The 11,250-nt window shown below is 41.7% G+C and overlaps 1 protein-coding gene across 1 annotated transcript; it reads right to left on the bottom strand.

Moving 5' to 3' along the window:
* Positions 1-398: 398 nt before the first annotated feature.
* LOC147901362 (uncharacterized) lies at positions 399-10,692 on the bottom strand. The gene is made up of 11 exons (XM_087376475.1): positions 10,380-10,692; positions 8,886-10,172; positions 8,681-8,788; positions 8,176-8,244; positions 7,133-7,251; positions 6,874-7,050; positions 2,744-3,454; positions 2,229-2,685; positions 2,070-2,108; positions 1,646-1,914; positions 399-929 (listed from the first exon to the last, which is right to left on the bottom strand). Exons 1-11 carry the CDS (start codon positions 10,663-10,665, stop codon positions 399-401), a joined length of 4,053 nt encoding a protein of 1,350 aa, XP_087232601.1. The 5' UTR covers positions 10,666-10,692.
* Positions 10,693-11,250: the final 558 nt, after the last annotated feature.

Here is an 11,250-nt window from a genome sequence, read left to right as displayed (position 1 = left end):
GTGAAAGTGTGCACACCCACCCACCCACTAACCTATCGACCCAGCCCCCTCCCCCCCAACACACACATGCGCATGCACACGCACGGGCACACATACACACCCACACACGCACGCATGCGTGCACACACACACACATGCATGCATCCATGCGAGTGCATATGCACACACACCAACACACACGCATGCACGTGCATATGCATGTATGCAAATCAATTTAAAAAATGCAAAACTACATGTGTTAACTACATGTGTTTTCCAATTCAAGTACCAAAATATCAAATATTTGCAAGATTGGAAATACATACATTGACATCCATGAATGTGGAACTAGGAAAGTTTCAAGTCCTTGTCTGCTTTGGTTGAAATCTAATTAAGCTATAGCATGATGATGGGTAGTTTCAATTCGTGGATTCTACTCTATAGGGGAGCTCTAAATAGCCAGCCTTACAATCAAATCGAAATTGTTGGAAGGCTTGGATACCTTGCATATTAACATCATATTTTCCAACCTTGAAAATTTTCAACATCCTATCCCATTGCATGTTCTTCCATTCCTCTGTACCCTCTGTAAGATTGATTGTGTCAACAATAGTGGATCCAACATTTTTGGTATTAGGCTCAATTTCTTGAATTGGACCCACATCATTTTGAATTTTAGGTAGCATTGCAATCATACTTTTATCTTTTTGTTTTTGCATCATCACAATTTCGCTAAGATGGGGATACACCCCATTCACCCAATCCCACGCATCTGTGGACTTCTCAGCTAATAGTTTTTCAAAACCATCTGGGGTTTCAGTGGACAACTTCATTAAAAAATGCTCGGTAGATTCAGAAAAAGATGAGCGTGTCAATAGTCGTATCGACCTTTTTTCCTTATCGAGGAGTGACTTTACATCATCTGGTACCAGAACTAGTTCGGACCAATTCTGCATAATCAATGACTTTATTAGTATACATATATAAGTCACTTATGTGTTTAACAATGAGTTTTTAACATTAGGTAGTGGCTAATTGTTGATGTCTAGCTCTAAAGTTAGTTATTAGTCCAAATATGTTGTTTTTGATATAGGCTAGTGGCTAAATGCTCATGTCTACCTCTAAGAGCTAGTTCTTAATCCACATATGTTGTTTGAGTATAAAGAAATGTGCATGTATGTTTATATATAGCTAGTAGCCCTACTCAAAGAAGAGCTACCTGGCCTAAAGGGGAGCACTAGCATGGACTCAAATTTCTTATGTGCATTGGCATGAACCTTTGTTCAATGTTAACTTTATCTTCAAGCTAGAATAATGTCATGTGCAAACATGGATGTAGGAAATGCAATTTTACATTTTAATTTCTTTTGGTCCACATCTTGGTGGTAAGTTGAACACAATTAGGTTACCACATTATATCTTGTAGTGGTCTTCATTAAAGCAACTTTAGTGCTAAGGGAGAGTCTCAATTTTGATTTTCAAAGGTAAGTATCTAATAATGGACCAATTAAGGGAAATATCATGGTGGTCTTGTGGTGGTCTCTATTTAATGCTATTGATTAGGGGTCTTGTGATGGTCTTTATATAGTGCTAGTGATTAGGGGTATCTATTTTCCACTAATTAATGGATTAATTAGTGGAAAATTAATAAGAGGAAGATAGATACCTTGATAATGTCGTTCATTTGCTTCCTCCATTGCCAGCACACGAACACCCACACTATTAATTGCCTTTTCCACCCTTTAATCCTGGTACTATTCCTCTTTCGGTCCGTCATAATACCCCTCACAAGACGGTGGTAATTCAGGAGTCTTTTCCATTCACGAGGGCTCCGATAATCACCATATGCATGCTTAGCCAAGTGCTGGAACACCTCTATCTCACCTTTGGAGTAGTTTGAATCGAGCACGCTTAAATTCATAGCTGTCCATTGGCCTGCACGATCACGCAATATCAACTGTCTTTTAAAAAGCAGCAGAAAACTAGACCTTAAATGTAATACTGATTTGAGGGATTTCGCCGAAAAGTGACTGCTGAAGTAAAAAGGGTTTGAATTTTGAAGCCTGTGAAATTTGGTTTCGTAAATGCACCTAGTTTATGGAAAGCAGTATCTGATTGCACGGAAGATCCTGCGAAAACACCCACAATACCATCCATGTGTCATGTACGCTGTTGCCTTCAACAATAGAATTGGTTTGAATGACCTTCAATTAGATCTTTTCCCAGGATATGATTTACGAACTAATTACCTCTTTGAGTATGTTGATCTTGTTGTAATGACTGTAGATTGAAGATGACGTTATCGCGACCCTCCCTATATTGATCTTGTTGTAATGCTGGTAGATTGCAAATGACGGCATCGGACATCTGGGAACAGGTAAGTGTAGGCTGAGGATTGTTTTCTGGAAAATGATCCGCTGCACTATTGCTTGGAAGAGGACTACTTTGGTCCTCTTGATCGCTTCGGTCATTCAGCTGCTCTTTCAGGAATTTGGTCCTCAATTCATCGACGCCCGGGTCTGGCAATACAATGGGTATTTGAATCAACTGACGCAGAATCTTCTTCCCCCGCGAAACTCTTTTTTCGGAGACTGTATCAGCATCCATATCTCCTTTGTCGAGAGCATCTTGAACGGTTCCTTTGTCAATGGCGATCACAGCATTTATGTCGCAACTAGTGAGGATTAAGTTCAATGGAACTAGCAGCTGCATATGATTGAGCATAGAAGTTAGGTGCGATTGGCTGTTGTAACTATTCACTTACGTAATTATTTACGTGCTTGAATTTAGCGATCACTTGAGATCCAGGATTCCAGGTAGTCACCTCTTCTCTGCGTCTGTCCAGATTATCTATGAAGACCACGATTCGCAGACTATGCTTGGGGGGAATCCGCTTTAAAGATTCAGTCCTTTCACCCATATCACCAGCGTCACTCCCGATGACAGCAATTGCCGTCCTCCAGAACCAAGCAATCACTTTCCATAAGAAGAAATGAGACGGTTCCTTGCACATTTGCTGCTTCAAGAAATTGATGTCTTCTATCACTTGATGCTGGTAGCCCAATTTGGCTTCATGGGCTGGCAACTTGGTGTACTCAAGAAGCTGTGCACTCACGGGCTGCACTATACTGAGAATATTCTTTAGAACAACCCAAAAGACCACGACCACGCTCAATGGCAAAGATCCATACTTGAAGCTGTCGAGGGCAGGATTATCTGGTAAGGATAACAATTTCCATGCTACCCATGCAATTAGGCCGCCTAGCAAGACAGTCAAGATTATGGGAACAATAAGGTTCACAAAGATGTCGCGGGGTTTGTTTTTGAAGGAATAGACCCAACATATTCGAAGCAATTGAGCCGTAGTCATGCATCTCTCCATTTCCTTTGTAATCTCCACTGCCATGCCAGCCCACGCCTCGTCCTTACTTTCATACTGCCAGGCGTCGTAATGTACTGTGAGTACAGCAGGTACCTGTCCCCACATTGCATTAAGCAAATAAGGACCGCTTAATTACTTTGTCAATTACGTTCATGCAATAGGTTAATCACGAGAGTACGCTTGATGAAGTATTCAATTGTCCACAACAACTTTCTGATTTTAAAAAAACGAGGTTTTTATTTTAAAACTCCAAAACTCTTGCCGATTGTTACCGAGTCCTTATAAAATTTCTAAAAGACATTACGGTTAGGAATTCCAAATACAAAGGATAGATTGAGAACTCACTGGTCTTCCACAATTTGCAAGTGCTAGACGTTTGAATATCCATGAATGCTCCTCAGAGTACTTGGATAAGAATTTCAATAAGGATGCTTGATCAGGCTTTGCTTGCTTGCAACAATTTCGGTGCTTGTATAACTTCGAAATGGTGTTTTCCTTTTGTTGTTCGCACTTAGCCTACAAATTAGATTAAAGAAAGTTATGTCTTCCTTTCGCTATTCGCACTTAGCCTACAAATTAGATTGAAGAAGGTTTGTCATTTCCAAAAGGGAAAGAGAAGAAGTAAGGGAAGGTCAACGATGCTTTTACACTTGAAACAAGGGAAGTAAGTCTTATATTATATACATGAGCTTGATTTATAAATCCTTATTATTATGAGAAGCTTATAAACCTCACATTTATTTGTCAAACAAATGAAGGCAATTAAGAGCAAATTGATTTACACTTTAAGTCATACACATAGGGCTAACTCATCAAAGGGGACCAAGTTCACTAACCCATACAAGTATTTGCAAAACAAGATATTGTTGCACTCTACACCATACACATAGGGCTAACTCATCCAAGGGAACCAAGTTCATCAGATGATCCCCAAAAAATCCTAGAAATTGAGGTAAAATTGGGGTAAACCAAGGGGATTAATTGTGGGCAGATTGTGAGGCATCTTGGGGCCCCATTAGGAATAGGAATATCCTTAAAGTAGCATTTCGAATGGTTCAAAGATCGAATCAAGGATAAGCTGAAAAGCTGGTATGGAGTACCCTTAGGTTGGAATGCTAGAGTACTCATCATCAAGCATGTACTCTCTGCCACTATGATGTATGTAGCTTCAGTTTGGTCATTCAGACACATTAGTGGCAAAAGATCGAAAGATTTCTCCGTGCATTTCTATGGGCATAAGAGAAAGGTAGACGTAGGATGAACTACATGCCATGGGGTGACCTCAAATCTGCGAAACAACAAGGGGGTCTTGGCATTCCTAATATGAGCATCAAGAACATATCTTTGATTAGCAAGTGGCTTCCGTGCTTATTTAAGGAATCAAATCCTTAGATCGAGGTAGTTAGATGGTCATTGAGAAGGGAATAAGCCCAAAGGTTGGGGTTTGGAAGGGTCTCCCTTGAGGTTCTAGACTCTTCTCTAAGTTCCCATTACGGATCAGAGGGTCTGATTTGCCTGCCGACTTGGTCTCAGCCTAGAGGACAGTAATTAATAAATGCTCATGGAGAAACTTAGGGGCACTTAAAGGGGATGTAGGTTTGAGCGAATGTATTTGGTGGTCTAAAGCTATGACACACGATGAAACTTCCCTAGCTCACTTAAACATGAAGACTGCATGCAGTATTTTTAGAAAAGGGTTACGCTTTTGGTCTCAAATCTGGGACCCTGGAAGGGGTAATTGGATCCCCTTAGTTGACATCTGATGTAATTACCTATTGACAATGCAGGAGACTGCTTTGATTAATGATGTACTACAAAAGATTCCAAAAACCTGGCCATCTAATTGTATAGATCTCCAAGAAGGAGACTGTTGTAGTGGTACTTGGGGAGAACTCCTCTAAGATCTATGCTAAACTGGTGTATAGATTCTTGCTGGAAAGTCACATACCAGTTTGGAACCTAAACAAGAAGTGGGGTCTTCATCGCACTCATGGATGGTGGCGAGATAGACTCAAGTAAATGTTGAAAACCTGTTGTGTGGGCAGATTCAACTTCTTACTCTAGAAAGTCCTAAACCAGTGGTTGCCAGTAAGATCCAAGCTTGCCAAAAAGTTCCAAGTTTCCCATGTGTGCCCTATGTGGGAGTGCACGAGAATCTGTAATGCACCTAATGTGGCAATGCCTTGAGGTCAAAGGGAGCTAGAAGAAAGTAGAGAAAGCTGTCGGAGATGCAAGGTTAATGATGAAGTTTTCCTTTTGGAAACAATTAGAAACTGAGCTTGTTGAGAGACTCTTCTAGACTCCCATCCACTCTGCAAGCCTGTTGGCCTTTCATTAGAGGGGCTTTCTGGTGGTCCATTTGGACTGTCAGGAACCAAGTAATATTTAGGACAGATATACCTGCAGGAACCAGGGAGGTTGTAGTTTTTGGAGCGGTCAAAGCCACACTGTGTGATCTGGCTAAGTCATTAGAGCAGGCTGGCAAGCCTCTAGAAAGCCAATGCCTGAGCGATTTAGCCTGACACTTGAAGTAGATCTGCATATAGTTCTCCCTCTACTGCATGAGTGTAGGACTAGGGCCCTACCCATTTGTTTGGCCATCTTTTGTAGGTGTTTTTTTTAAAGCCCCCCCCCCTCTGTTAATATGATTCAATTATTTATTTTATTTATATAAAAAAAAGGGGACCAAGTTCACTGACAATATAAGTATTTGCAAAGCACATTGCAATAACTTTCTCAAAGCACATCACTCATGCTCCCTTATGATGCTAAGCTAGCAATGTGGGAGCAATGCAAAGAGTTTTGTTTCTCGAGAGGAGTGGAAACAATTTATGACATACATGACAAAAATGCCACTAGATTTGGAGGTGTAGTAGAGCTGATCGAGAACACTAGACCAATGGGATTCCACCAATAGTTTGCCAAGGAGGCATCCAAATTCCTAGCAAACTTTGTGAGGCAATACACCACATACTTAGCCAGTCCTCAAACATCACCATTATGTCAAGGATGCATTTGTGAGGTCCACCTAACAAGTACTCAACAACGGTCATCGTCTGGAAATACAACAGTTTACCCTTGTCCTACTATATAGGATGTGCCCTAGTACTCCTATTAAACTATCAGATGCCTTTTGTGGACACCAAAGGCGATGGAAATCCCTCTTGAACAACATGGATGATCCACTATAGTCTATTGGTCCTTAGGCTATTAACTAAACTACATGAAGAAAACTAAAAAGAGGGCATAATATGGCACATCACTAGTTTACGTTAGTTAAAAGCTAGAGACTACCAATAAACCCACCTCAATATCAATCAAGCCAATCATCACAACCACCAAACCTATCACCTTGACTTTATCAATCCCCTGGTTCATTCCCTTTCTCTAGTGACACAAATTTTGTCACTGCATAACATGGATGTACGATGGAACAGACTCACCATGAGAGATTAAAACAAGTTTATAAATTCTTTTCTTATGAGGCTAAGCAAACAAAATTTACAACATACCTCAATTTTTTCAATTTCTTTTGTTGCATTTTGGCGCAATTGTTTTGCCCATTTGTCCACATCATTTTTTAATGCACCAGGGAAGTTATACCTCCTCGAGTCTTTGGACAAACCTGACATTGCCTTGGATGTGGCTATCGCTTCACATGCAGCTATTCGCAATAGTTCATGTTGCACCTGCAAATGTAAGATATTTAGAATATCCATAATTCATGACATTGTGTGATGCCAATAGTCATATCTCATAATTGAATTGCACCTGAAGCATAAGGCTAGATTTTCCCATCCCAGGCCCGCCGAATATTCCAACTGTAATAGGGCTCCCCATATGCTGGTTCAAAAGGAGTACAGCTATGGCATTTGTGATGTCTTTTCTTTCTACATGCACAAATACATTATCAGTCATAAAAAATACTCTTTAGTTCCAATGGTGAGCAAAAACATTACTCAAACAGTGCTCACAAAATGGTTGTGGATTTTTTACTTTTAAGTGAGCAACCCTTGTTCTCATGATGCTCTAAGGTGGTCACAATATTAGTTTATCTTTAGCTCTTTTTCCTCTGATCTAATAATATTTGTATGTGTGGCATAGTAAGTTGTTTGATTTTATGTACCTTAGATGCTCTTTTTCCTCTACATTAGTTTCCTACCTTGACTCTCAATTTCCCATCATCACAATTGAACTCTTTTCTCATTTCAATCATATTGTGTGCCTAGCTGCACACATCTTACATGAATATTCATACATCCCATCCTTGAGCTCTAGCCAATCACTCCCCTGCTTTGCTCTAAGAAGCTATGTTAACATAAAAACCCCTCATTGGAAATTCCAGAATTCTGTTTTTTTTAAGAACTTCCATTTTCTTCTCCCTTTATGTTAATCTCCTTCCTTGACTATCTATTAAAATTTCCCTCACTATCATCATAATTAAACTCTTTTCTTGTTTCAATAACACTAGGTGCCTAGGTGCACACCTCTTAGCATGAACATTCATGCACCTATCCTCGAGCTCCAGCCATTGAGTCCCCTACTTTCCTCTAGGAAGCAATGTTAACATAAGCATTTTCATTGGAAATTCCAAAAAATTGTTTCTTAACTTTTCATACCTAAATTTATAGAAATTAATATACTTTATTCACAAAATATAAGTAGTATGGTTTTTGTAATATGCTAAAAGCTATCATAACTAGATTTGCCATCGCCTTGACATTATGGCTACTTCCAAATAATACTAGTAGTACTTATTATCAAATAAGCATTTGAAGTTTAGCATTGGCCAATGAGCAATATCAGAGTCTTACCTAAGAGGTCTTCACCAGATGGTTGGTCAGTTGTTCTGCCGTGGTGTTGCTCTAAAAGCTTGCATAGATCTGCAATTTTGTTGAAAATAGGCATTGACAACATATGTTAATATTATTGTTCATCACAAATTTTGGAAACAATTTGAAAAAACTCTACATTGAGTCCTTGTAACATCCAACATGGTGACCATCTCTATCATGGTAGGCCATAGTCAATTTTTGTAATGACATGGTCATACTAGGTACTAAACTTTGTTTTCATAAAACTAGAGGTTGTAGATCAAATTCGACAGCAATCTCGCAAATAATCGAGTTGATAAGTTTTAGCTAGACTTCAATCTTCATTTTTGGAAGAGTGGTGACAAAGAATTCTCGCCAAATTTCTAAAACTGCGTAACGAAAGTTTAAGGTTAATTATACCTCAAAGGTTTTTATGACACTAAAAAAAGGTGCAAGCTGAAAGAGCAACCTCGAGAGTCGAGACTCGAGAGAGCAACCAACTTACCTGGGTGGGTTTTCACACGTTCGTCATGGATATCGGCGCCTCTGTTTATCAACTCCACAGTCATATCGTGGCGTTTCAAAGACAAGGATAGCTCCAGTAGATTCATCCCTGATACGGGGTGCAAAAAATTAGAGACCATCAGAAATCAGAGACCGACCTGATCGAATAGCATGCGACAGCAACGAAACATCTCTAAGAAGATCACCTTTCGATTCCGATTCTCTCATTTTGGCGTTCAGGTATTCTTTTAATTGGTCGCTGCCGTCCTTTATGCATGAGTCCGCGGTGTCAAGATCTTCCGCAGTAGCCCAAAGGAGTAAGTGTTGTTCCTTGTCCCCTGCATGCTCTAAGAACATTTCGACCATCTTTTTCTTGACCTCTGCTTGCGCCTCAGAACGAGCGACGTAATGTACCGTGGTCTGGTCATTATAATCGCGAACATGAACAAGCTTCGAGACCTGTGTGGTATCTAGGAGGACTGAAACGGCCTCAATATTGCTCGAGTAAGCGGCTATATGCAGGGCCGTTCGGCCTGCAATATCTTGCATCATTGTATAGCGACTCCACTCTACACGGCCGTCTTGCTCCTGACTCGGGTCCTGCCGGAGGAAACACTGGCGGAGTAATGTGACAATACCTTTCCGAGAAGCAAGTGCACATGCTCGGTGTAAAGCGTTTTGGCCGCTGGCGTCGGTCGTCTCGATGTCAGCTCCAGCACATATGAGCAAGAGCGGAGACTGGATAGAGATGCGCTCACTTGACAGGGAAAGATGTAAGGGAGTTTCTTCTTGCTTGTTGCGGATCTGCAGAAATCGTCGTTTGCTTTGAGGGACTTCATTGAAGAGTCGGTTCCTTCGATAAGACTTTGCGACGAGTTCGATCAAGATTTGATTCTCTGCTAGATGACAGCCGCAGTGGCGGAGGAGGAGGGTGACGAGGCGGGAGGGATCGAAGTTATCGTTAGCTGCAGCGAAATGGAGGGCGGTGTTGCCAGAGGCATCAGGCAGATCGATGCGGATGCCGGGAGTGTTGAGGAGGAGGTCACAGATCGCGAGGTAGGACTCGAATGATTTACTGTCTTCGCTGTGGACGCGATTGAAGGACCAGATGGCCATCAAGAGAGGAGTAGATTGGAAATCCTTAGTCTGATCGTTGATGGTAGATTGACCAGCAGAATGGTGTAGCAACAGCTTCAGGGCCTCCTCGTGTCCTCTTAGCGCGGCTACCAGCAGCGCTGTCTCGTTGTCTAGTTTCGCTTTTGTTTTCGCAGCCTCTTGGTCTGCTCCCAGCAGCAGCTCCAAGCACTTGGTCTTACCCTCCCACGCACACAAATGCAAAGGACTCCCTCCGCATGGAGCACCATCGCATAGCTCACGAATTATGTTCTCTTCTTTTTCTTGACTGTTGATCAGCTCTTCAGCTTCCTCTGCGTCGTCCTCTAGACACGCATACAACAGTGCCACCGCGCGGTCCTTCCGACTTAGCTTAGGCTCTGCTGCATCAAAGTACGTTCCGTTACAATTAGTAGCAGCAAACGTAAGCTTTAACCTTCTCCCTCTACATGCTACCTACACTGACTGCAGCTTCAATGTTCAACCAGTTTAGGAGCTGTCACTAGGCACTAGCTTATATAACACGATCACAATCTATTGACAAGTAATTTATTTATATGCTTAGCTATTATTTGCTGACGGCTCACCTGGATGGCTACTGGCTGAACCTATTGCAAGCTTTTCCACCACATACAAGCCCGCAAATTCGTTCCAAACTAGTTTCTGACGGTTGTCGATAAATCCGTTCTTCAGCCGCGTTTTCTCGAAGCCGGAAAAGCCTAGGACCGCATATCGGAAGTATTCGGGGCCGGCATCCTGCTTGTCTGTATCAGTTCCAAGCCGAAAGCCCTCAAAATGCAAAACTTCATCCACGGTTGCTAAGCGGTATCCCGAAGGCAATTTCTCTTCGATACCAAACCTCCTCATCTCCATGGTGACGTGCCAGGCTTTCCGAAGCAGTAGTCGCCGGCCTATGAAACGGGAGTGAACGTTTATGAGTAGAAGACTAGAGGTAGATCATCAGAGAGGCATCACGTGCTGGCTCTGATTGGTGATCGAGAGAAGAATGTTCGAGGTTTCTCTATTTGTCATCGAGGCTCCAGCCTGTGGCTTCTATTTCTAAAGCGATTGTCCACTTTCTGTCATGTTCATTCCTTGAGACGAATTAGGAACAGGACCTTCGATCCATCGACCATCGAGGCTCCAGCCTGTGGCTTCTATTTCTAAAGCGATTGTCCACTTTCTGTCATGTTCATTCCTTGAGACAAATTAGGAACAGGACCTTCGATCCATCGACCATCGAGGCTCCAGCCTGTGGCTTCTATTTCTAAAGCGATTGTCCACTTTCTGTCATGTTCATTCCTTGAGACAAATTAGGAACAGGACCTTCGATCCATCGACCATCGAGGCTCCAGCCTGTGGCTTCTATTTCTAAAGCGATTGTCCACTTTCTGTCATGTTCATTCCTTGAGACGAATTAGGAACAGGACCTTCGATCCATCAATCAGTTTTTACGAA

This window comes from Dipteris shenzhenensis, chromosome 6, assembly GCF_047967505.1.
Source record: "Dipteris shenzhenensis isolate YYH24624 ecotype China chromosome 6, Dip_SZ_1.0, whole genome shotgun sequence".
Classification (NCBI taxonomy): Eukaryota; Viridiplantae; Streptophyta; class Polypodiopsida; order Gleicheniales; family Dipteridaceae; genus Dipteris; species Dipteris shenzhenensis.
Note: the sequence above shows the minus strand (reverse complement) of the source record. Positions and strands in the feature narration are given on the sequence as shown.

What these genes read in the sequence shown, in the direction of transcription:
- LOC147901362 (XM_087376475.1), bottom strand. Translation starts at nt 10,665, where the DNA reads ATGGAGATGAGGAGGTTTGGTATCGAAGAGAAATTGCCTTCGGGATAC. An exon ending in ATCTGGTGAAGACCTCTTAG is followed by an intron (nt 7,252 to 8,175) that starts GTAAGACTCTGA and finishes TTGTGCATGTAG; the next exon opens with AAAGAAAAGACATCACAAAT. An exon ending in TACTGCTTTCCATAAACTAG is followed by an intron (nt 1,915 to 2,069) that starts GTGCATTTACGA and finishes GTGATCGTGCAG; the next exon opens with GCCAATGGACAGCTATGAAT.